Source organism: Chiloscyllium plagiosum, unplaced genomic scaffold, assembly GCF_037043375.1.
Source record: "Chiloscyllium plagiosum isolate Xiang-an unplaced genomic scaffold, Cpla_swu_hap1 HiC_scaffold_5, whole genome shotgun sequence".
In the NCBI taxonomy this organism is placed as follows: Eukaryota; Metazoa; Chordata; class Chondrichthyes; order Orectolobiformes; family Hemiscylliidae; genus Chiloscyllium; species Chiloscyllium plagiosum.
The window spans coordinates 45,019,815-45,045,936 of record NW_028270143.1 but is presented as its reverse complement, the minus strand read 5'-3'; the positions used below and the strand labels follow the sequence as shown (position 1 = coordinate 45,045,936).

Here is a 26,122-nt window from a genome sequence, read left to right as displayed (position 1 = left end):
TCACGGTAGGCTCTGCAAAATGTGTCAGAGTGTGGTCATGGATACCACCATTACACTTGGGGACATCTCCCCCCATGTACATGGCAGGTACTCATGCGACTCAGCCAGTGTTGTCTATCTCATCCTCTGCAGGCAAGGATGCCCTGAGGCATGGTACATTGGTGAAACTGAGTAAAGACTATGACACCGGATAAATGGGCACAGTACAACAATCAACAGACAGCGTTCCTCCCAGTTGGAGAACATTTCAGGGCATTCGACCTCAGACCTTCAGGTGACCATCTTTCTAGGCTGACTTCCGGACAGGCAGCAGCGAAAAGTGGCCGAGCAGAGGCTGATAGCTAAGTTCGGTACCCATAGGGCGGGCCTCAATCAGGATCTTGGTTTCATGTCACATTACAGGTGACCACCATTGCACTATACACACACTCCTATGCACACAGACACTCACACCCCCACATACACACATGCATCCTCTCACAGACTTAAACACTTTACACTCTCGCACAAATTCTCTCACAGACACTCTCAACCCCCCACCCCAGACACGCACACACTCCTACAGACACACTTAAAAAAACCCCACATACACATATGTTTGTGGGGTGAATTTGTACTTGCAGAGTTGCAGTTTTTTGAGCAAAGTACAATGTATGAATCCATGTAAGACTCTGTTAACTCACTTTTTAGATTAGAATCAGTCTAAACATTATGGCATAGACAGGGGAAACAGGGGCTAACACCTTCAACATCTCAACATCTTAAATGTGCTGACACCAATTGTTACAGTTAACCTGAGAATGTAACTTTTTAATAAAGTTTTGTGATTTACATATGAAAGAAGTGTAACGATCATGGTCATTCTAACTGATGAGAGACTTAACAAACAATCAAGGTATTTTTCAATATATAATTTCAGTTACACCACATTGTAAACCTTTGCTATAAATTTTGTGTCTTACAACTGTGTACTTCACAACTACCTGACAAAGGAGCAGCGCTCTGAAATCTATGCAGGGTCTTACTATTAATTGTATAAGTCCCACCCTTGTTAGTTTTACCAAAGTGCAATAACTCTCACTTATCCAAATTAAACACCATCTGCCACTCATCAGCCCATTGGCCCAATTAGAGTCATAGAGATGTACAGAATAGAAACAGACCCTTCGGTCCAACCCGTCCATGCCGACCAGATATCCCAACCCAATCTAGTCCCACCTGCCAGCACCCGGCCCATATCCCTCCAAACCCTTCCTATTCATATACCCATCCAAATGCCTCTTAAATGTTGCAATTGTACCAGCCTCACCACATCCTCTGGCAGCTCATTCCATACACGTACCACCCTCTGTGTGAAAAAGTTGTCCCCTTAGGTCTCTTTTATATCTTTTCCCCCCTTACCCTAAACCGATGTCCTCTAGTTCTGGACTCCCCCACCCAAGGAAAAGACTTTGACTATTTATCCTATCCATGCCCCTCATAATTTTGTAAACCTCTGAGGTCACCCCTCAATCTCCAACACTCCAGGGAAAACAGCCCCAGCCTGTTCAGTGTCTCCCTATAGCTCAAAGCCTCCAACCCTGGTAACATCCTTGTAAATCTTTTCTGAACCCTTTCAGGTTTCACAACATCTTTCTGATAGGAACGAGACCAGAATTATTCCAACAGTGGCCTAACCAATGTCCTGTACAGCCGCAACTTGACCTCCCAACTGCAGTACTCAATACTCTGACCAGTAAAGGAAAGCATACCAAACGCCGCCTTCACTATCTTATCTACCTGCGACTCCACTTTCAAGGAGCTATGAACCTGCACTGTAAGGTCTTTGTTCAGCAACATTCCCTAGGACCTTACCATTAAGTGTATAAGTCCTGCTAAGATTTGCTTTATCTGAATTAAACTCCATCTGCCACTTCTCAGCCTATTGGCCCATCTGGTCAAGATCCTGTTGTAGTCTGAGGCGACCCTCTTCACTGTCCATTGCACCTCCAATTTTGATGTCATCTGCAACTAACTGTACCTCTTGTGCTCGCATCCAAATCATTTATCTAAATGACGAAACGTAGTGGACACAGCACTGATCTTTGTGGCACTCCACTGGTCACAGGCCCCAGTCTGAAAAGCAACCCTCCACATCACCCTCTGTCTTCTACCTTTGAGCCAGTTCTGTATCCAAATCGCTAGATCTCCCTGTATTCCATGAGATCTAACCTTGCTAATCAATCTCCCATGGGGAACCTTGTCGAGCGCCTTACTGAAGTCCCTATAGATCACATCTACCGCTCTGCCCTCATCAATCCTCTGTTACTTTCTCAAAAAACTACAATCAAGTTTGTAAGTCATGATTTCCCATGCACAAAACCATGTTGACTATCCCTAATCAGTCCTTGCCTTTCCAAATGCATGTACATCCTGTCCCTCAAGATTCCCTCCAACAACTTGCCCACCACTGACATCAGGCTCACTGGTCTATAGATCCCTGGTAGGTCCTTACCACCCTTCTTAAACAGTGGCGCCACATTTGCCAACCTCCAGTCTTCCGGCACCTCACCTGTGACTATCGATGATATAAATATCTCAGCAAGAGGCCCAGCAATCACTTCTCTAGCTTCCCACAGAGTTCTCGCGTACACCTGATCAGGCCCTGGGGATTTATCCACCTTTACCCGTTTCAAGACATTCAGCACTTCCGCCTCTGTAATCTGGGCAGTTTGCAAGATGTCACTATCTATTTCCATACAGCCTATATCATCCATATCGTTTTCCACAGTAAATACTGATGCAAAATACTCATTTTGTATCTCCCCCATTTTCTGCGGCTCCACACAAAGCCCACCTTTCTGATCTTTGAGGGGCCCTATTCTCTCCCTAGTTACCCTTTTGTCCTTAATGTATTTGTAAAAACCCTTTGGATTTTCCTTAATTCTATATGCCAAAGCTATCTCATGTCCCCTTTTTGCCCTCCTGATTTCCCTCTTAAGAATACTCCTACTTCCTTTATACTCTTCTAAGGATTCACTCGATCAATCCTGTCTATATCTTACATATGCTTCCTTCTTTTTCTTAACTAAACCCTCAATTTCTTTAGTCATCCAGCATTCCCTATACCTACCAGCGTTTCCTTTCACCCTGACAGGAGTATACTTTCTCTGGATTCTCGTTATCTCATTTCTGAAGGCTTCCCATTTTCCAGCTATCCCTTTACTTGCGAACATTTGCCCCCCCAATCAGCTTTCGAAAGTTCTTGCCTAATACTGTCAAAATTGGCCTTTCTCCAATTTAGAATTTCAACTTTTAGATCTGGTCTATCCTTTTCCATCATTATTTTAAATCTAATAGAATTATGGTCGCTTACTTAACATGAAGTGATTTTACCAAGCAGTGAAGCAAATACCAGTCAGATTAATTTGATGAGGGTAGCCCAGTGGCTATGGCAAGTTGAATTCAGTGATCTGGAAATTTTATGGACCAGCATCAGAAAATAATTCACTGACTGTCGTTTTTTAATAATTTTTACGAGCGTAGTTAACTGGTTTGCTTCTGGCCTTCCAGGAAAGGAATTGGCTATTCTTAATGGATTTGATCCACAGGTCTTTCCAGTGCCTGTATTAAAAATATTGCTGCCTGGGGGTTACTGCAACCCATAATCAATGTTCTTTCCTTCTGGGTAGGAATGTGGGTACTGCAGCTTGATTTCCATACGAATTGCCTCATTCTTTAATTAATTATTTCATGTTTTGAGTCCCAGCACCTGGTTATGCATAGCAGCAGCACAGAAGGTAAGGAAAGGAAACAATTCCTGTTCTCTAGAACCCACTACCTTACATGATGTCTTTTCTCGTGTGCTTGAAGGTGTGTGATTAAAAATTGGCCTACTCACTCTCATGAAGATATATAATGAATATTCATGACCCTGAGTAAAGGTCATCTATGAATTGAGGGACAGCTGCTACCATTGAGTCACTGAGCCTAAGAAATAAGTGCATGTACTCTCCTTTTCACAACTTAGAAATGCTGGTATATTTTTATGGACATTACAGTGCAGTTGAGATTAAATATAGAATATCTCAAATGAAATAGTGTCACAACACAAGTGATCGTATTGTCAATGAAAACACATGCAGCTCATGAAAGATTAACTAGGGAAAACGTTTTGCTGAGATAATTTAATCAAATACAAATCTGGAATGGGACTATCAGTGACACTGGTGATGGAAGAAGCAGCATTTCCAGGAGACAGGCTTTAAAAGGTTAGATTAAATATTTATGTTGCTTACGTTATGTGCAAAATGTTATCTGTTATTCTTATGGTAGTATCCCTACTTCTGGGTCACAAGGTGTCTGGGTCAAGTCCCACCTGCATCATAGGTATGTCATAATAGTTTGATTAATTTTGATTTAGTCTTTTGTTCTTTAGCTAGTAACTGGTAATTTGTTGAATTCTGGTTCACATGGGAATGGCTTACAAGTAAGTAATTTCATAATGACTCTGTTTAGTACTGAAGAACAGATTTGGTCACTCTACAACTGATTTTCATTTTGCAAACACTTAAATTTAATGGGTCATTTAAAATTAACATATAAGAAATGCCACAATCCTGACTGCAGACCAAATGATCAGTCAGGATTTCATAGAGGGGAGAAAAGCAGGCCATCGTTCTATCCACAGAGTTATTTTTAAAAAAGACAAAATAAGAAACATTTGAAAAGCAGAGCAAAATCAGAAATTGCTGGAAAAACTCAGGTCTGGCAGCATCCATAGAGAGAAAGCAAAATTACCATTTCAAGTCCACTGACCGTTCTTCAGAAGAGAAAAACAACTTGGAATGAGGATGTTCTCCAGTGTATCAAATCAGGATCCTCCCATACTGTAGTACAGGGTTCCAAACCATCATTGAATGGGAGGCAACAATTTACGTGCACTTCCTCCCGTCTCCTATGCTCTTTTGAACTCATAGGACCATGTTGGCTGAAATTGGTGTGGTTTATAGCAGTTTGATGACATGTCTGTGAAGGACTTTGGAATGTTTTGATGTATCAATATTATAAACACAAGTTTGTTGTTGGAAAGTTTCTCTTATTTCACCACTTCATCAAGAGCCTGACTAGTTTTAATGATGAACTTTAGTACTGTAACAAGTCTGACTATCATTAGTTGCCTTGGTATGCGATCTGAAGGATTGGGGATGTAATTTTTCACAAATTGCTTTGAGGGATGGGCACTTAAGTCATTTTAAAAACAAAATACTGCAAGCTATAGGACATAGGGACAGAAGTAGGCCAGTCAGCTAATCGAATCTGTTACACCTTGATCTCAATGAGATTAAGGCTGATCTGATCAACCTTAACTCCACTGTCTTACCTTTTCCCCATAACCCTTACTCATTAAAAATCTGTCTATCTCCTTATATAGCCTTGAAGATAGTTAATCACCCAGCCTGAACAAAACTATACAGTAAAGAATTCCACAGATTCACTAACCTCTGAAAGAAGGAATTCTTTCTTGTTTGTGTTAAATTTGAGACCCCTTACTCTGAGGTTATGCCTCCTGGTCCTAAACTCTCCCATGAGGGAAACAACGTTTCTGTAACCACCCTATCAAGTCCCTTAAGAATCTTGTATGTTTCAATGAGGTTATTTCTCACTCTTCTAAACTCCTGTGCATATAGGTGCAATCTAATTGATCTCTCCGCATAAGACAGTCCTCAATACCTGGTATCAGCTGAGTGAACCTTCTCTGGACTGCCTCCAGTGCCAGTGTATCTGTCCTTAGATAGGGGACCCAAAACTGTTCACAATGTTCCAGTTGTGAGTCGACTAGCGATTCGTATAGTTTTAACAAACCTCCCTTCTTTGAAACACCATTTCCTTCAAAATAAAGGCCAACATTCTATTTGCCTTCCCTATTACCCACAGTACTTGGATGTTTGCTTTTTGTGATTCAGGGGCGAGGACTTCAAAGACCTCTCTTCCATAACTTTCTGTAATCTTTCTTTATTTAAATAATATTCATCGCCTCTATTCTTTCTGCTAAAGTTTATACACAAGAATTCTGAAAGTAGCAGATAAACTCAGCAGAAAGAGAACAGACAAGTTTTCTGTTTGGCCCTTTCCTTAAAGCTGAAAGATATTACAGAATTATGTTTAAAAAAGAAACAGAACAAATGGAAGGGGAAATAGGTACGATTGCATCAAAGAGAATAAAACAGAATAATGTGGAAAGAACTTGAGTGGTGAACAGGAGATGCCCAAGAGAAAGTTGAAACTACAATTTGAGAGTCATACACCATGCAAACAGACCTTTTGGTTCCACTTGTCCAAGTTTCCCAAACTAAATTAGCGCCACTTGCGTGCACTTGGCCCACATCAATTTAAACCTTTCCTATTCACGAACCTATCCATTGTCTTTTAAAAAGCATCGTGGAGAGTTTAGACGTACTTCAACCCTTGCTGTCAAGGTTTGCAGCCTAGACTTAACACTTTGAGGAGATCACCTGAGACCAAAGCTACTGTGAACACTTTAATCCATTCATGTTTGTGTATGTGATTTCATGAGTGCATACTTTTCTGGGCGAAAATGTTCATTCTAGCTATGTGTCATATAAGGGTGTGCATTAAAGGATGGGTGATGTCCGGTGCTCCCTAACATCCAAGTTCTGCCTCAGCATATTGTTCTAGTGGAGAAACATTTCTGTAAGCGCAGCCTCTTCAAATGAAGCAGGAACCTGAGGATTATCATGAATTTAGGCATCATGGAAGATCACAGGGTTCCAACCGCTGACCTCATATGATTTGGGCAGCAATGATCACAGATGAATTAGACGTTGATTGGCCACAGCCCTTTCCTGTTAATCAATTTATTTGCATTTTAGTATGGTACTCGCAAACTGACGTGGTGGCCAGGTGGTGTTGTGCACCTGTGATAACTAGTGATTTTGGAAAATTACCACTGCTTGGGCTGTTGCATTAACCTAATCATGGGGAAAAGAGAAGAAGAGGTGTAACCTTTCATAAATTTTGTTGGTAAAGTCCTCGATACATTTGTGGTTTTAGGATTGGATGATTTCTCACAGGAGCAGAAGAATCGACGTTTCGGGCATAAGCCCTTCAAGAGGAATGAGAAGAAGCCTGATGCCCGAAATGTCGATTTTCCTGCTCCTCGGATGCTGCCTAAACTGCTGTGCTTTTCCAGCACCACACTCTCAACTCTGATCTCCAGCATCTGCAATCCTCACTTTCTCCTAGTTGATTTCTCACAGGGCCCCAGTAGATAATTAGACAGTCCAACCACATAAAAATTAAGCGCTGATGATAGCTTAATGGGTAACCACTCCTCCAGAGTGCAAATCCTGGTACAGCAGAGGTCACAATTCTTCAGTCAGAGCCTGCATTATGCTTTGATCTTGAAGAAATGGCAATGAAGACAGTTGATTTTTGGCTATCCTCATCCATGTCCTGAGGGAACCTAATGCTCAGGCTTTGTGTGGGATGTACAAATTTCTGCTGTTGTTTGTGTGAAAAAGTTTCTAATTTTTCTCCTGAAGGGCCTCTCTCTGATTTTAATTACATTGGCATTATTCTCAACAACCTCGTCTGCCACTTTCTGCTACCAATATAACAGGCTTCTATCTATTTCTTTCAAAACACCAAACATCTCAACTGAATCACTCCATAAGTTTCTACATTGCCAAATCTGATACAAGCTGATGTAAATTAAGCATTGTTAGTAGCTGTGTTGCTGCTGGTTCTTCACTGAAGTCCAACTCCAGGCCTTGAGCAAAGAAATTCAAGGCTGACCTCGAGTGTAATACTGAGGGAGTGCTGAGCTGTCAGACATTCATCTGAAGTTTCATCTGCCAATTCAGATGAATGTAAAAGATCCCAGGGCACTATTTGGAGAAGAGCTTGGAAGTTATCTCCAGCCGTTTACTCAGTGGTTATCCCTTTTTCACAAAAAGCAGATGCTCACTATGTTGCTTGAGGGTGTTTTGCTCAAATTGGTTACTGTGATTACAGCAGTGACTACACAATTTTCCTGGTTCAAAAAATATCACAATTGCAGATACCTGGTGAATTAGTCGGACGCACTTTTCTGCTATGATATGTTATGCTCGAATTAATAGTCAACATAAGTTTTTTTTTAAACTTTAGATAGGCCTATCCCACTTACCAGTACCTTTTACAACTGGGCACAAAGAATGAAGCAGATGATACAGGCTGTGTTGCAAAGATGCTTGAGAGTTTAAGACATGCTCGCACAGAACAGATCATACATAGCGAAAGACAAAAATGATGATCACCCATACTGAAGAAACAGTGACGTATATTTGACATATAAATTGACTCCCATTCTTGGAAAGTTAATTTGAATCTTCAAATATGACTTGTATGCCAACATCTACAGCACTTAATTAATTGTAAGGTGTTTTGTGAAATCTGTTCATGGAAAGCACTGTGCAAATGCAAGTCTTTCCTGTTTACATATGATTACACTTCATAATTTAACCTTTGTAGACCTGATATATTTTGGTATATTTGCATCACATTCCCAGTAAGGCTTACTGTTCAATCTGTTTTTGAAGGTAAGGTACACCGTTCTAGATACAATATCTCTGTATCCAAGGCATTTGAAAATGGGCAATAAATTCTGGCCCAGTCACGGACATTTTCATCCCGAATGAATACAATAACCAAAGCTTTTGTGTACTGGAGGAAAACTTCTTTCCTTTTATATTCAAACCATCTAGTTTTAAAGACTAACATTCCTTTAGCTTTTTGGTTTCACTCTACTTTTTTTCTAAAGTGAGTTCTGAAGAAGTTATAAGGTTAACAGTTTCTCTCTCCTCAGGTACTGGCAGGCCTACTGAGTTTCTTCATTTTCATTTCATAAATCCAATATCTGCAGTACTTTGCTTTTATTCCCCTACAAATATTCTCTTATAAGAATCATTAAATGAAAAACAACAAACACTTAATTGGCTGTTACATTTGAAAGGTTGCCCTGTAATGAGCTGTCTATAATCTGTTCATGGTGGCATTTATTTTGTTGTTTTTCCCCAGCATATTGCTACGAGGAAATGGCAATTTCACGGTCTGTAATTTCTCTGCTCACGTTTTGTTGTGGATTGGGCTTAGGATTCATCATATGCCATCTAGCCATTAGTGCAATAAATAAAGAAGCACCTCAGCACAGTCATCTGATTTTCAATGACCCTCATGGCCACTTGGAGGACACTCACCACCATCAACACCATCAACACCTTCAAGGAGAGATGAACTTCAATGCTGATGTCAGTCAACATAAAGGTATCCTTCCAATTTTATGTGCTACTCCGGTGTTGTTCCATTGACATTTGAACTCTGATAAAATATGTATTGATATGAAATGGAAAAATTCTACAATTATTGACTTCAGGATACATTATAATTCGGAGAACTTCAAGTCTTTTAAACAAATGCTATCAAAACCCAAGATCTTTTGAAATGCTTTTAATCTCACCGTAACTTTTAAATTAACAACTCTTGGCATGCTTATCAGAAAGTGTTCAGGACAATTATTGAGAAGAACTCAAACGACAGTAAGTTAGAGCTTCTCCACTAGCTGTAATAGAGTGTCAGATCGGGCCATAGGAATATTTATTAAGATAAATTTGTTTAAACTCAAATTGCTTTTTGATTTTGTTCCTTGAAACCCGCATCAGAACACGTGTTACTACTCCCACCTTCGGTTTTCTTCCTTTCACTTATAAGCAACTAAGTTTTAGAGAAAGATGTTGTTAAACTTGAAAGTATGCCAAAAAAATTTACAATAATGTTGCTAGGGTTGGAGGGTTTCAGTGATAGAGAGAAGCTGAATAGGCTGGGGCTATTTTCACTGGAGCTTTGGAGGCTGAGGAGTGACTTTATAGAGGTTTATAAAATCACGAGGGGCATGGATAGGTGAATAGCCAAGGTCTTTTTCCCAGAGTAGGGGAATCCAAAACTAGAATTGGAATTCTTAGTGTGAAAACAAGCCCTTCAGTCCAGCAAGTCCACACTGACTCTCCGAACAGTAATCCACCCAGACCCATTCCCCTATTATTCTACATTTCCTCCTGACTAATGCACCTAACCTACACTGCCCTGAATACTATGGGCAATTTAACATGATCAGTTCACCTAACCTGCACATCTTTGGATAGTGGGAGGAAACCCACACTGACAGAGGGAGAATGTGCAAACTCCACACAGACAGTTGCTCAAGGTTGGAATTGAACCCGGGTCCCTGGTGCTGCGAGGCAGCAATTAGTGGGTTTAGGTTTAAGGTGAGAGGGGTAAGATTTAAAAGGTATCAAAGGGACAATTTTTTTGCGGAGAGTGAGGTGCGTGTACGGAATGAGCTGCCAGAGGAAGTGGTGGACGGTGGTACAATAGCTACATTTAAAAGGCATTTGGATGGAACAGGAAAGATTTAGAGGGATTTGGGCCAAATGCTGGCAAGTGGGACTAGATTAATTTAGGAAATATGATTGACCTGGTTAAGTTGGACTGAGGGGTCTGTTTCCATGCTGTGTGACTCTATGTATGCTGAAACTGCTATTAGGATGGTTTTTGAAAGGGATCAACTTTGATCGTATCTCTTTCTTGACAAGTGCATGTATCTGCTACCATTTTTGTTGACAACATTTTTGGTAACACAAAATAATATAAATGCTCCTTAAAAAGAATCCTTAATTTATTTCTAATCCTTTTATCAATTACTTTAAATATCTAGCGGGATTGCTGTCAGTAAGCATAACAGGCTGTTCCATCCAGTCATTTAGGACCTAAACAACAGCATACCATACTGTCTTTCCTTGCAGCTAAAAATATCCAGCCCTTCAACACCCTTGTAAATTTCCATTGTACTTTCTCCAATGTGTTTGCATGCTCCATGCACTGCAGTGACAAGCAGCACACACGCTATCTGTGGTCAACTCATATTGTATGCAGTTCTAGCCTAAGTTTCTTGTTCCTATTCTGTGCCTCAGCTAATAAAAGAACGTAGCCCATATATTTTTTAATCACCTCATCGACATGCCTGGCTACCTGCAGTGATATGCAGGACACGCAATTCATTGTCTCTGTTCCTTTACACATTTTTATCATCATTTAGTTTGGTTTGTCTGCTGCAAGTGTGTCTCTGTTGCTTGTTCACACAAAAAAGATTGAAGAGAAAAAGTAAATTTATGACTTAGACTTAGTTAATAAATGAGGTTTAGTGATTCTTTTTTGATTATACGAATGAATCAATGCCATCAGCTGATAGATGCTTATGTGATAGCTCAATAGAGTAAAATTGATTTCTACCTGAAAATAAATTATCTTCAAAGTGATTGTATGAATATAACTGCCTGTTCCAAAACACTCATGCGATGTAATGCTTTATTCGGTAACTGAAACTGCTGAGCTTAGTTTATCAAAAGCATTGAGATATTATTGCAGGTACAGTTTACATTCAATTGTTGGTTACATCGGGGAGACAGGACACCAACTCATGGAACGTTTCAGGGAATATCTCTAGGACATACGCACTAAACAAACTCACCGCCTTGTGGTCGACCACTTCAACTTGTTCTGCCACTCCCCCAGGGAATTGCAAGTTCTGGGCCTGCTCCACTGCCAAATCAAAGCCACCTGCCAACTGGAGAAAGAACACCTTCTCTTCCACGTTTTGGGACCCTTCAACCACACAGCATCAACATTAACTTTAGTAGCTTCCAAATCTCCCCTTTTTCCCCACCTCATCCCAGATCCAGCCCTACAAATTGGCACTGCCCTCTTGACCTGTCATCCCTGTCCACCGTCCTTCCCACCTCTTCACCGACCTATCATAGTTACCCCCCACCTGCATCCATATCGCCTGACCACCAACCCCATCCAACTTCCCTATTTATCTCACATCCCCCTTCCCCCTCCACATTCCTGATGAAGGGTTTATGTCTGAAACGTCGATTTTTCTGCTCCTTGGATGCTGCCTGACCTGCTGTGCTTTTCTAGACCTTCCCTTTTCAACTCTGAATCATTGCAAGTGCACTAGTCTACTTGCTGATACTGAATAATCAGAAACCTTTTATTTCAAAATTTGTCTTCTTTCCCAATTGGAAAACTATGGTAATTTGTCAGCATGAGCAAAATAACTGCCAGGTATAATTGGAACCCCTGCATGTACTTTGGTTACATTTATTTTCAATGTTCTAGATAGTTTACCTGAAACAATATGGATGCAGAATATTCTGAATGTTTGTAGCTGATATTTTAAATAGATAATGTTTTGTTAATGATTTTAAATAGTGTATGTACTTTGTATAATCCAGACGAAAACAGAAGTGTTGCAGATGAGCTATATAAAAGAGTGCGAATCCTGTGCTGGGTGATGACTGGGCCCCAAAACCTTGCCACGAAGGCCAAACATATCAAAGCCACATGGAGCAAAAAATGTAATGTTGTGCTTTTCATGAGCTCAGAAGAAGATAAAGATTTCCCTACAGTGGGACTGGGTGTTAAAGAAGGCAGGGACCAATTATTTTGGAAAACGATTAAAGCTTTTCAGTATGTTCATGAACATCACTTGAATGATGCTGATTGGTTTATGAAAGCAGATGATGACACTTACGTGGTTGTTGACAATTTGCGCTGGCTGCTATCAAAGTACTCTCCTGACCAACCTATATTCTTCGGAAGAAAATTCAAACCATATGTTAAGCAAGGATACATGAGTGGTGGAGCTGGATATGTGTTGAGCACTGAAGCACTGAAAAGATTTGTTGATGCCTTTAAGACAGGAAAATGCACTCATTTTACGTCTACTGAAGATTTAGCCATGGGGAGATGTATGGAAACTGTTAACGTAGAAGCTGGTGATTCCAGGGACACAATTAAAAGAGAAACATTTCATCCTTTTCCACCAGAACATCATTTATCAAAAAGCTACCTTCCCAAAACCTTCTGGTACTGGAACTATTGTTTTTACCCTGCTAAAGAGGTAAGCTATCAAACATATGATTCTTTCTCTTTCTTGAATACAGTAATTCAAAACAGGCTGTATAATTCACTGAGAGAAAGATGAACAGATGCAATGTTCACTATATTTTAAGTTACACTACTTGAAGAGGCAATGATCATTATTGAGGCAATAATGCAGTGACCCAAAACACAGTAGAATTTGTTTTCACTTTAGAAGTGAAAAAAAAGAAACACTAAGCCAATTCTTAATCTGGAAATTGTGTTTATAGATCTGAATTTTTTTGGTTACAAATATTGAGAAGTCAATAGCTTGTAAGGTCCCTTGGATTGAGTGTAAATCTGAAAAGTGAACTTTTGTTTTCTTCAACGTTCTTTCAAAAATGAGGTCCTTTGAGCTCCCCAATGTACCTAATGTGTGTAATGTTTGCAAGTTATCTGTGATAAGTTGTTTTTTTTTAATTACTGCAATTCATCACTATCAATTGTGATCATTTTAACAAATAGTACGCCCATTCAACTTTTATGAACTTATTGAGCAGGGAAAGGAACACTTAATTTGTGTGATATTGTATGTGAGGAACTGGTGCTTTTTTAATACATTAAGTAAGATTTAGGGACATGAAATATCATGACAAAGCATTGCAAGGACTTGGAATAGTGGCTGGATTGTTGAAGAGGAGGGAATAATTGGGATGGGGTAGGGAGGAAGGCAGCAGCGAGACTGAGATTGTTGAAGTGGAGAGTACTTCCAGTGTAACATACTAGTCCCTGGAACTAGTTGTCCTGAGTGATTTGCCCACTGATAATGCGCATCAGCTTTTGACCTACACACCGAGAAACTATGATTAACCGGTTCTGACTCTGCCTGAAGCATCTTGCCAATCTCATTCATTGAAGACATTAATAACCTAGTCCTTGTTGGTTTATTTGGAAAGAGAGAAAAACGTTGGTTCATAAAGAACATTTTACAGCTTCTGGATTTCAAGAGTGTTGTAAATACATCTGAAGGAAATTTGTGTGGAAAAGTGGAGTTGTAGCCAAAATTGGAAAAACTGTGATCTCATCAAACAGCGTATCTATGTTCAAAGTGAAGTCAGTGTTGTATATAGGGAAACATGACAGCCAATATATGCATGACAAATTCCCATTGGCAACAATGCAAAATTTCAGTATCACTTTGGTTGAGAAATAATAATTGACCCATAAGCACTGGAAAGAAATCTCTCTGATCTTTGAACTGGGTTCTGTGGGGTTATTTACATCCACCTGTACTGATGCCACAATGTGCAGGCAGGCAAGTGAGAGTACATAGCCCTTTGTGAGTATTATTTTGGAGGGTGTTCTTTACCCATCAGAAATATTCCCATGAAGTATCCACCTTCCTCCCTACTTGCACTGCTTATAAAACCCACGTCTATACTCCTCTGCCTCTCCCTTAAATGGCAAACCCTGCTAACCCAAAGTCCCCGTACTTGCCTCACTCTAAAAGCCATCAAGCCTCCTTTGTGTATTTTCCTGCGGTTCTAACAGCATCCAATATGGAGCCACAGGCATGGAAATTCCAATCTCTTAACAGTTGAGTCTGCTGTAGCTGTGAGACAGGTGTGTTGGCATGTGGTAACTCGTCACTGATTGTTCTTCCAACCTTTAGGGGCCAGCCATAAATTACTGCCCAACCTCTGTCTCACCTGCCAAACCATTTCAGAATCTTGTGTGTTTCAATGAGATCATGTCTTATTTTTCTAAACTTCTAAGTCTAGGCACAGTTTACTTAGCCTCTTGTCATAGGACCACGGTCTCATTTCAGGAATTGATATAATGAACCTTTGCTGTGCTACCTTCAATGTAACTATATTCCTCCTAAAATATGGCGAGCAAAACTGCACGCAGGACCCTGTACAATTGTCGCAAGATATTTATATTCTTGACCTCCAATCCCCTTCAGTAAAGACCAACATGACACTTATTTGATTCACTCATAGGACATGGGCACTGCTGGCTACCAGCATTTATTGCCCGTCTCTAGTTGCCCTTGTGAAGGTGGTGATGAGTTACCTTCTTGAACTGTTGCAGTCCATGCACTTAGGTACACTACAATGCCCTTGGAGGTGGAATTCCAAGATTTTGACCCAGCGACAGTTAGGGAACAGTAATATGTTTTCAAGTCAGCATGGTGAGCGACTTACAGGTTGTGGTGCTCCTATGTATCTGCTGCCTTTGTGCTTCTAGATGGAACTGGTCGTGGATTTAGAAGGTGCTGTCAAGTGTAACTTATAGATGGTATACACTGCTGCTACTGAGTGTTGGTGGAGGGATTGTGTTTTATATCCTTATGAGCCCTTCACCTTTCTCCCTCTTAAGAGGTTTGAAGAAATTGATCTTCTGACTTTGTTTCTGATTCCCTTCAGCATGATGTTCAAACCAGGAAGTGCAGACTAAAAATGAAGTGTGAACATATTCTGCATACTGAACTTTATTTTTTTTAAAGTGTTGCACTTAACCTTCACTGAGGTATTAAACAACTTTTACCACTTCCTCGTCCAATGTTAATCAGTTTAATTCAGTTGTTCCTTAACTCTAAAGCTTGTTTTTAAAATATAGCACAAAGCACAAGTCGAGCTACTTCTCTATCTCCAACTGCTACTTTGAGATGCAGTAATCTGCAAAAGAATTCTCTTGGGTCCAACATAATTCCACCGCAGCTAGTGATAAGTGTGTGGAGAATTCTGTAGGAGTAATGTGGAAAAAAAACATTTCCTCTGGCACCTGAGAAGTTCAGTGGGATGGACCTCTACAAATGCCACTATGCTATGTGGAAATTAGGTTACTTGTTATATTTAGAAATCTTCACAGATGTGGTGCAGATCTCATTTCAATAGAAATGAAAGTGCAGTGTTAATTGTTCCACAACCTAGTAGTGTTTGGTTGAACTTTGAACAGAACATTTCCTTGATTTAATCGTGATATCATTTTTTCAGTATTTATATATGGTTATTTCTTCAACCTTATTGAAATGAATGATCCTGGAAAGGGTTATTTGCAAGCATTAACTCAATCTCTGTCAGGTCTGAAATTATTTTAAACTACATGTAATGCTTTCTTTTTAATCCATGAAGAACAAACCTGAGTCAGGATCACATTACTCCCCAATCATGTTTTGATATTCATGATGGTATAAATGTTACCTTGTTATGACAGTGTGTCATAGTTGAATGTAAAGATACAGTGACCAGATTTTACAGATATAATAGTGACGGTTATACAGTATCGTAGTCAGTGGCTTATATTACAAATCGGTAAATATCCAAGCTTAGGTTCAACAGAAATTATGAATGAGGCATCGAGAATAGTGACGTTGCAGTCTATTTTTGTTTATTGGAAAATTAAAATTTGCTGTTCCTATGGTTACAAAAGCTCTCAAATGAAGATATATCCTTCTGTACAGGGCACGTCTCTATCTTTAATTGTTAAACAGTTTAAAAACTTCAGCATTATGCTAGGGAACATATTCAAGATTACTATTCACAATCTTAGAGCAGGTGCCATCAATGTAATTGCTTTGAAACAGATTGAGTCAAACCCGAATAATGGCTTCTAAATTTGCTGCAATAAAAATCGAATGTTCAAATTAAAATTATCAAGGATAATTTGAATTGCCACTTTTGGGTGGTAATGATATATTCCAGCCCCTACAGTCCATACCAGTTGCAGAAGGCCTCAAATGTTGCAGTGAAAACTTTGTGCACCATTTCCTGGCACATAAGCAGCTGTAGAGAGTGAACGTATAGGCAAGGTGGTTAAAAAGATATTTGGCATGCTTGCCTACATTGCTCAGTCCTTTTGAGTATTGGAGTTGGGAAGTTATGTTGAGGTAAGTAGATGACATTGTGATGTGAAGTTGGTTAGAATAATTGTAGCTTGGGTGACTGGAAGTTAGAATTCGTAAAATTTTTAAATGGGGAAAGTTTTGTGTAGTTGCTTTAAAAGATGGTGTATTTTCTGTGCTTAAAGTTAAAATGGATGTCTGGCAGCATGCTTGAGTTGGTTGCCTCATAGGGAGCCCAAACTGAAACATTTGTATGGAAAGTACAGTTAGCAGACCAAACTGCACTTTTATCAAGACAACAGATTTTTAATTTAACCAATCAATTTAAACCAGGCCCTTAGATACTAAAAACCTATCAAATTTAAATGTGATGGTTTTGACAATATTGGACCAATCCAATTGTAAAAATATTGATAAATCATCGAGGGTATAAAGAAGAGGGCAATTGAAAAATTGGCACAACCAACTGCCATCAGCTAAGAGAATACAGCTCTCAGACTAAACACAATCTATTTACCAGTGCATACCTTCTAAGTTCCTGACAGATGAATCTACAGATAAAGCATTCCTGATAGAAGAATCAGCGGAGAAGACGCAAAGTTCTGGAAGCTATAACTTTTTTGTTATCTAAGTGGGACTTATATTTATTGGAACAGGATACTATTAAAATCTTGCATAATTCGGGAGTTGTTAGTAGTTGGAGGGGAATTGTTTAGTTAGTTAGTTTGTTCACTGTTAAAGTTAGGTTGTTACTTGTGGATTGTAAAGTAAGTATCAGGGATTTCTTTTACTTATCCACTAGAAATTGCTGAAACAACAGATTACACCCCTTCTCATACTACTTTTAACAGATTATAGGGTGAGGTGCTCCTTTTTGGATGTTTTGATTTTAATTCACAGAAGGGTGTCAACCTCAGCTCTATAACAATTGGTAAGGCATCTTCTTGATTACTGAGTCCAGTTCTGGTCACCCAGTTATAGAAAGGATATTATTAAGCTGGAATGGGTTTGGAAGAGATTTACAAGGATGTTGCCAGTAATGGAAGGTTTGAGTTATTAAGAAAGTCTGGGACTTTTTTCACTGGAGCGTAGGAGGTTGAGAGTCGAACTTACAGAAGTTTATAAAATTATGAGGAGCATAAATAGAGTTAATGGTAATTATCTTTTCTCTATAATGGGGCATTTCAAAACTAGGGAGCACATTTTTAAGGTGAGAGGTGAGAGATTTACAAAAGACATGAGGGACATTTTTTTTTACACAGAGGGTGGTTAGCGTGTGGAATGAACTTCCAGAGGGAGTGGTGGATGTGACTACAGTTGCAAAGTTTAAAAGACATTTGGATAAGTGCATGAATAGCAAAGGTTTCGAGGAATATGGGCCGGGGGCAGGCAGGTGGAACTCGCTTAGTTTGCGATTATGTTCAGCATGGGTTGTTTGGGCCAAAGGGTATGTTTTACTGCTATATGACTCTTTGCTACGGCAGTCAGGTCAAACCCCACCACCTAATCACCATTGCCTGAGTCTGTTTATGGCCACTGTAGGCAGATCCAGGAACAGGCTCATAAGAACATTTTCTAATCTGCTTGTCCACACCTCCCCACCCCCATGCATCCTTAGCAAGGGGTTTAAATTTCCAACAAAATGATTAGCAGTCCCTTTAAGAGGTGAAATTCATGTTGAAATCTATTACAACTAGTGTGCACATATAACAAACTCCTCAAGATTCGAAAAGTACTGGTGACTTGTGAGGCTGAGCTCAGTGTTAAGGTGATCAGCAGGCAGAATGGTCAAAATCATTGATTGCTGGATGTTTAATAGGAAGGTGGTAGAGTTTATACTTTAGATCAAATGAGAAAGTCTTCAACATGAATCTATTGAGTGAACCTTGTTTAAAAAAAATTAGCATTGGATTTACACATTTGAGTTTTTTTCAGTGTTAATGTGGCTTGTTTTATTTTCAGGGACCTGAATGTTGCTCTGATCTGGCAGTGTCATTTCACTACATTGATTCCAAGACCATGTACTATTTGGAATATATGACTTACCATCTACGACCATATGGCTACAAATTTAGGTATAATCCAGATTCTCTACCAAAGAAGTTGGAGTAGAGAAAATGAATTTCTGTAACAATACTGTTAGACACTGCAATGAAGAAATTGTAAAAGTGCAAATATTTCAAATGAATGAAGATTTTGATTATCAAAGATACTTTGAAACCCCTCTCAATGCCCGTCTGACAAAACAGAACTTTATGTAAGTTTATAATTCATTTGAATGAAAGTTAATAGTTGATGAAATCAATCGGATAATTTTATTTTGAGTGTATTTTCTCTTAATGCTGGCTTCAACTAACGAGCAAAAAGGTTTATAAGATTACAAATAAAACCATTTATAGCTCTCCCATAGCTCAGTGGAAAACATAGTACATTGCATCTTGGTTTAGTTACAGAGATGAAAGATAACTGATTTAATTTCCAGTCTTAGTTGGGGAAGTTCGAGACCACCGCAATTGGCTTCAATTTTGCTAGGCTAGGATAGAGAAAAATCATTTAGGTTTCTGTTTCTCCCTATTTCACATTTTCTGCTGAAAAAAAGACACTAATTATAAATAAAAAGAAGTAGTGACATCCATTGATAAGGAACTCCTCTATCACAGGAACTGCTGTATCACCTGAATGACCATTTTGGGAAAATACTGGAGAATTGGTATCATTTTGGAACTGTAAGATTTATGGCAGAAGGAGTAATATAGGGTAGAATATTAGATGAAACCACAAAAAAAATGAACATTGCATACGGTGTCCAGTTGGTGTTTAATGATTATGCTTGTTAGTTGTTTTTTGAAATTTGAAATTAAACCTGGGATAAATTTAAACTTCAGTGGAAATAAATGTGAAATTGGGCTGCCGATTTGCCATCACTAATTTTACACTGGATGCACAAAGTCAAAATTATCCTGAAGTTAGTCTTATTTTTGAGCCTTTGTACCTGTGATGGCTGTTTGGCAGGGTTATCCAATTGTAATTTTTTTCCCTACTCTCTTTTCCTATAGCCTTACATTATCTTGTTTTATGTTTTTAGATGTCAAACCTGTAGCAGGTGTATTCAGTTTAAAAATTGTGTTGTGAAATTTAAATCTCTAGCTTAAGTATCTTGAGAACCATCCATGCTTGACATTATAGTGTTGAAAGATGCTATTTTGCCTGTCAACACAATTTTTTATGACGTGAACTACCTTGTGTAATCTCAAATTTCTTTCACATTCCATGCCCTTCTAGCATTCCTACATGTTCCTATATTTGACACCTTCTAACTTTAAATGGTTTGATGGACTGTTCTTCTACTTGGATTTATGACACACAATTCAACTTTTTAACCTTGCTCTTAAACTTGCTTTTAATATCACACATTGGAAAATTATTTTTTAAAGCAATTAGACATGTATATGTGTAATCTGAAAATCCACTATTATTGCTAAATTAAAATTTGCAGATTTTCTACTTTAAAATTGTATCACTTATTGAGTAATTTGATTTGGACTCAAAAAAAACTTGAAATTTAGGAGCGTGTGATGAGAAGAATTAAATTGTCATACCAGTGGATGAATGATTCATTGAATAGAAATTATCTGGTTGATGTTCTTTTGCCTAAAAGTGCCAAGCAATTATAGGTAACAGATAGGTATGCTTTTAACACCAGTGTCAAAGACATTTAAATCACTATGTAAACCGATTGGAGCTGGAAATTTAACATTTGGTTCTGATATTTTTCAATTCCCATTGAGTAAAGGAGTGTGTTTTACATAAATGCACTGCCCATATATTTAGATTCAGGAAAGATGTTTGACTTTTCTATAACTGGTTACTCTATTTACACCGATCATATGAGGATGACTTGTTAATTTTAAATTATATTGCATTTGATTTTGCTAGAAATGGCAAATATGATATGAACTGTTTTGATCTCACAATGTATTTGTTGTGCACCATACATATTTAAACAGATACAAAAATATTCTTTATGTTGCTTGCTTATTTAATGTATTGTAAGTACACATTGGCAGCTGTCAGTGACAATACAGGATTTAGATAATAGTTTCATAATTAAGATTTCCTTCATGTAGCAGCCTGATGCCTCTGAAATGAATTAGAAAATAATTGACCCAGAGGACCATTCCGGAAGAGTCCTCACCCAACACATCCCTTGCTGCCCCACTCCAAATGAACTGGAAAGCTAGGCAGCAAGAAATATGACTGACAGGACAGCAAAGTGGCACACACTAGGACAGTCAAGTGAATGGTCAGCTATGAGGGGTGTGGCCGGGAGGATGGCCAGTGGTGAGGAGGTCAAGCAATACGACGATGCAGCAGGATGGTTACATTTCTTTCTGTTTCACAATTCGTGGGCTATTTCTGGTTTTGGTCCAGTGTGGTGGAGATGCATACTGATAATATCAAGGGCACTGGCTTCCTGTTCAAATGCATTGGCAGGAGATGTACTGTTTATTAATTGGTTCGTGTTGTATCAATTGATATTTCCCATGTAATACTCTCCACTTGGACAAGATTATGCTATAAAGTCAAAAAGGAAATCTAAGGGGTCTTGTACCACAGTGATTATGTCCCTACCCCTTGACTGGGAAGCCTGGGTTTAATTCTTACCTGTTCCAGAAATGTGTAGTAATGTCTCTGAATAGATTGATTGGAAAAATAGGTCAAATTAAAACAAGAAGTAAATCTGAAGTACAAATTAAAAATGAGTACTAGACAAATCTACATTGACTTAATATAAAAAGCTTTATGTTTAATTCTGTTAACAAAGTATTTTAAAGCAGGTGCAAGACAATTTGGAGTTCCATTTAGTTAACCTTGAAATTTGGTCCACTTTCAAAATCAATTCTTATTTAGCTACACTTTTTTAACAACTTGTTGCAATGGTCTGTTATAGTCATCTGATTACTTGTAATTAATAAATTATCCTGTGCCGTATTCAAACTGCTAATGCCCTATTTGATTATATAAATTTTTGAAATTATGCTGTTAAATGCTAGCTATAATGGTGATTCTGTTAATCTGAAATTTCTCATTACAGGAGACATTAAATCTCTGATTCTTTTTATATAGAGAGCAGAAGAATGAAATTAGGTGTTGATTCATTACCCACAATAAAATCATAGCAGGGTGTTCTTGCATTTCAAAGACTGCAGTGGTTCAAGAAGGCAGCTCACTACCACCTTCTTGAGGGTAGTTAGGGGTGGTCAATAAATGCTGGGTTAGCCACCAATGTTCAAATTCCATGAAAGAATAAAAATAATTGAGGATCTCCTTTTTTAACCTTATATAGTCAGAAGCCAGTTTGAGTTTTTTCAATTAAAACTTTGCATACTTTAAATTTAAAGTTCCCAAAGAAGAATAATTCAGTGGTTGAAGATACAATTTATTGGAAATGTACAGTGCAACAGTAAGTACTTGAAAAACAACAGCAAGTTAATGTTTACATGTGATGTCTGCCTGTTTTCTTAAAAAAAAATTTAGTTTATTTAATGCTTTGACTTGTTGCTTTAAAACCAAATGGGCAAAAAATAGTGCAGTCAGTTGGACCGATTATATATTCCAAACATTAATAAAGTTGCCTTTATGAATAGTACTGTGGTTTAAAAATCATTTTCAGCATTTTCAAAGCAAGTTACTTGGAATGTTTAACTTTGTAGAAAGTTAACTATGTATACTGTTTTGTGTGGTAGAATACCATATTATAACTCTTCTATGTACAACAATTTTTATTTAAAATATTGCCTGTCAGTTCATATCATGGACATCTTTTACTAAAATGGACCAGTTTGATTTACTATTCGATAGAATATGTTCTTGGGGAAAAAGATGATTATAGCTGCATCTGTTTAGTTACAGAGATTGCATGTATGCTTCAGTGTGTGTGTGTGTGTTATCTTTTATAACGAGTATGTTTTGATTCTTTGATCAAAGCATTATTATTCATTTAAGAGTTTTTGCAGGCCTTAAAATTTAGTTTAAAATTTATACATGTATTGTGAAATGTCAATATGATTCCAGTAATGATGTAATGAATTATATCTATCAAGATCAGCCTTTTCTTTCATTGATTTGATTGAGCTTTTTGTTTCAATGGCAGGGATGACCACCGATGCCTCTTTATTTCAGAACCTCTCCCAATGTAGTGTTGTATTCCATTATTGCTATGTTTGGCCATGTGTAGCATTTAGTAGTTTTAGCCAGCACTTAGATATTTATTTCATGTTCATATTTTCACCATTGATGGAATGTATTGGTCAGCTGCTAATTCACTACTAAAGCCAAGTGCTGCAATTGGGAATATTTTGATTGCTGTGGATTTATGTTCTAAGTCACCACCAAAGTCCTTCAGTCACTGTTAGCAGCCATCCAAGTTTCAAGGATGCTTTCAGTGACCTAGGGCATGTAATGCAAACTTGAATTGTGCACTGCAAATGCAGATGTCTTTGCTTTGACAGCTATATTCTGTTGGAATGAATGATATTGTGGAGCAGTGCTCTCGATGAGGTATTCTTTTACTGGGCTTTACATAGTTATGTTTGTGGAAAATTACTATATAAACGATGTGGATGTTGTGGATGACCTAACTCTGTTTACTGAATTATGTAACTCCAACAAGTTCAGAATATGTCACATGAAAGGACATGTCTTTAACTCTTATTAGAACTAAAAGCAAAAATGTGATCTCAATGCATAAAATGCAGTCCATCCCAACAGAGTTGTTATTGGTAATTTTAGGTCTTTTGAGACATAGCATTGTTTAATTTATAAGCCTTTCAGGTTTATTTTTATATGCCTCTAAAGATTAAAAAACTGCATTGCTTATGTCAGTCTGTTGTAAGTTGCTGATGTAATTGGATAGTTCCTTGAATTTTGCATTTAATTGTTTCATTTTAGGGATTAAACACTTGTTATAATGAACCTTTCTGTGTATAACTATAAATGTTTTGATTTGAATAAAATGAAGTTTTGGTTCATGAATATCATTTTAGCTTTCAACAAATAATTGAAGTACTTGAGAATAAAGATGTTGATAGAGGCTTTTTTCCACTTGCAGTGAATGACGTAGTTTTCATTTAAAATCATCCATGTTATATTTAGGTCCTATTCTATTACATATATTTAAGATCTCTATGTAATACACTGTACAGATTCATTTGCAGTCCTTCCCAAGGCAAGAAGAAGGGTTACTTCCCAAGAGGGAATATTACAAGAGACCCAAATTAACTTGAGGTCTTCAAGGTACAACTTCCTGGATGACAAAGGAAACAGGTGTAAAATAAGATTGAAAAAAATAATTTTTCATAACTCTGTGTTCTACTTGGTTTCTTTTGGATGCTGGACCCAAGGTTTAAGGGGAAAACTGGAAAGGAAATAAGAAGGGCAAAGTTTGAGTAAAAAAGTATCAAAAAAACATCAAAACAAAACTTCTAATCAGTAAAATGATTAAAGGAATGGTGGGACCAATTAGAATCTTGGAAATGGACCAAATGGAATCTTGGGAAGGTAGAGGGCATGACTGAGGTACTGAATGAACATTTTTCATCCTGTTGTGAAGACAGATGCAGTCAAATTCACAGTAGAGGAGGAGACCGTAAAGGTATTGAATAAGATAAATATAGATTATTAAGGGGATACTGAACAGCATTACTTCTGAAGTTGCTGGCTTCACAGATGGCAATCTTTAATCAATTTACTTCACTTCACATAATATCAAGAAACAGCAAATACCATGATAAAATCCCTGCTGTAGTGCTAAAGAGTTGAGTTCCAGAAGTAAGTGTAATTCTAGATAAACTGTTGCAGTACAGATACTACAATGGCAACAAATAGCAATATGCAATGTTGACCAGCCATGTTCTTTCCAAAGAAAGCAGGGCAAATCTAATCTTACCAGATAGCTCTCCATCAGTTTACTCAAAATTATCAGCAAGTGATGAAAGATATCATTGACAAGTCGGCTATTGATAGCATTGTCAATGTTCAGTTTCGGTTTTGTCAAATCACTGAGCTCCAAATCTCAATGCAGCCTTGGTCCAAACATTGACAAAACATCTGAATGCCAGAGATGAGATAAAAGTCACTTGATGTGACATCAAGGCAGCATTTAACAGAGTGTGATAGCAAGAACGCATAGTAAAACTGAAATTTCTCTGCTGGTTAGAGTTACACCTCGCACAAAGGAAGATTGTTGAAGTTTTGTGGCCATGAGATCATAAGGGATAGGAGTAGGAGTAGGCTGTTCAGCCCTTAATTGTGCTCTGCCAGTCAATAGGATCAGGCTTATCTGGCATTCCTTACGTTTACATTCCTGCATTTTCCCCCACAATCCTTGGTTTCTGTATAGTCTATCAATCTCAGCCTCCACAGCTGTTTGTGTAAAGAAGTTCCAAAGATTCTGAATCCACTGAAAGAGGAAATTCCTCTTTGTCTCAGTCTTAAATTGGTGCCCCTTATTTCTGGGCAATCCAGAACCAGAGAACATCATCTCAGAGTTGAAAAATGTGGTGCTGGAAAAGCACAGCAGGTTAGGCAGCATCCGAGGAGCAAGCGAATCGATATTTCGGACATAAGCCCTTCATCAAGAAGGTTTGGGGAGGGGTGTGTGGAGAGAGCTAAGGGACAAATAGGGAGGGTTAGGTGAGGTAGCTGGGAAGGCAGAAGAAGGTAAATGCAGGTGGGGGCTGATGGCAATAGGTCTGCAGTCCTCATTTTCTCCTAAACATCCCAACCATGTCAAGCAGCTGCATCAATGATCCTCCCTTCTTCTTAAGTTTAGAAGTGGGTGTGATCTTATGGATAATTGTTGTCCTATGTCTGACAGAGTTGAAGCCTAATATGCATGATGGGAAATTATGCTAACTTAATTTACAGATCAGACTAGCTTGCTGTGTAAGAAGTAAAGCCAGACTACTGACTAAGCAAATGGCTGGCGCTAAAGGTTATTCAACCTCTGTGGTTGCAAAACGGAATAAAATAATTCTGATAAAGAGGAAACATGGTCACAAATGTCTGCTGTTTATGAGTCTTGGTCAAATTAGCTCAGAATTATGAGGGTATTCTACAAGGGGCAGGGTGTCGAAGAATGTGGAAAACTGGGATAAACACATGTTAAAGAAGACGTTAACAGCAACAATTCAAGACTGACTGTTGTAAAGAGGAGACCCTGAGGCCAGAGCTCAGAAGACTACAACTTGTCAAAGTGAACAAGGCCAGTTCATCATGGATAGTATCTAGACTCTAGTGAAGCAGATAATA

At 38.4% G+C, this 26,122-nt stretch overlaps 1 protein-coding gene across 2 annotated transcripts in view; it reads left to right on the top strand.

Annotated features, from left to right (window-relative positions):
• The window catches only part of LOC122549814 (glycoprotein-N-acetylgalactosamine 3-beta-galactosyltransferase 1-like), a 30,949-nt gene extending 7,104 nt beyond the window's left edge, over positions 1–23,845 (top strand). Inside the window, exons 2-4 of one of the 2 annotated variants that reach the window (XM_087987131.1) lie at positions 9,061–9,306; positions 12,336–13,003; positions 22,213–23,845. In XM_087987131.1, the coding sequence (XP_087843257.1) occupies positions 9,078–9,306; positions 12,336–13,003; positions 22,213–22,278 (963 nt within the window). In that variant the 5' untranslated portion in view covers positions 9,061–9,077 and the 3' untranslated portion in view covers positions 22,279–23,845. Of the gene's footprint in view, positions 1–9,060; positions 9,307–12,335; positions 13,004–18,772 lie in introns of both variants that reach the window. The other variant, XM_043689889.2, reaches the window with a different exon arrangement.
• The last annotated feature ends 2,277 nt before the right edge of the window (positions 23,846–26,122 follow it).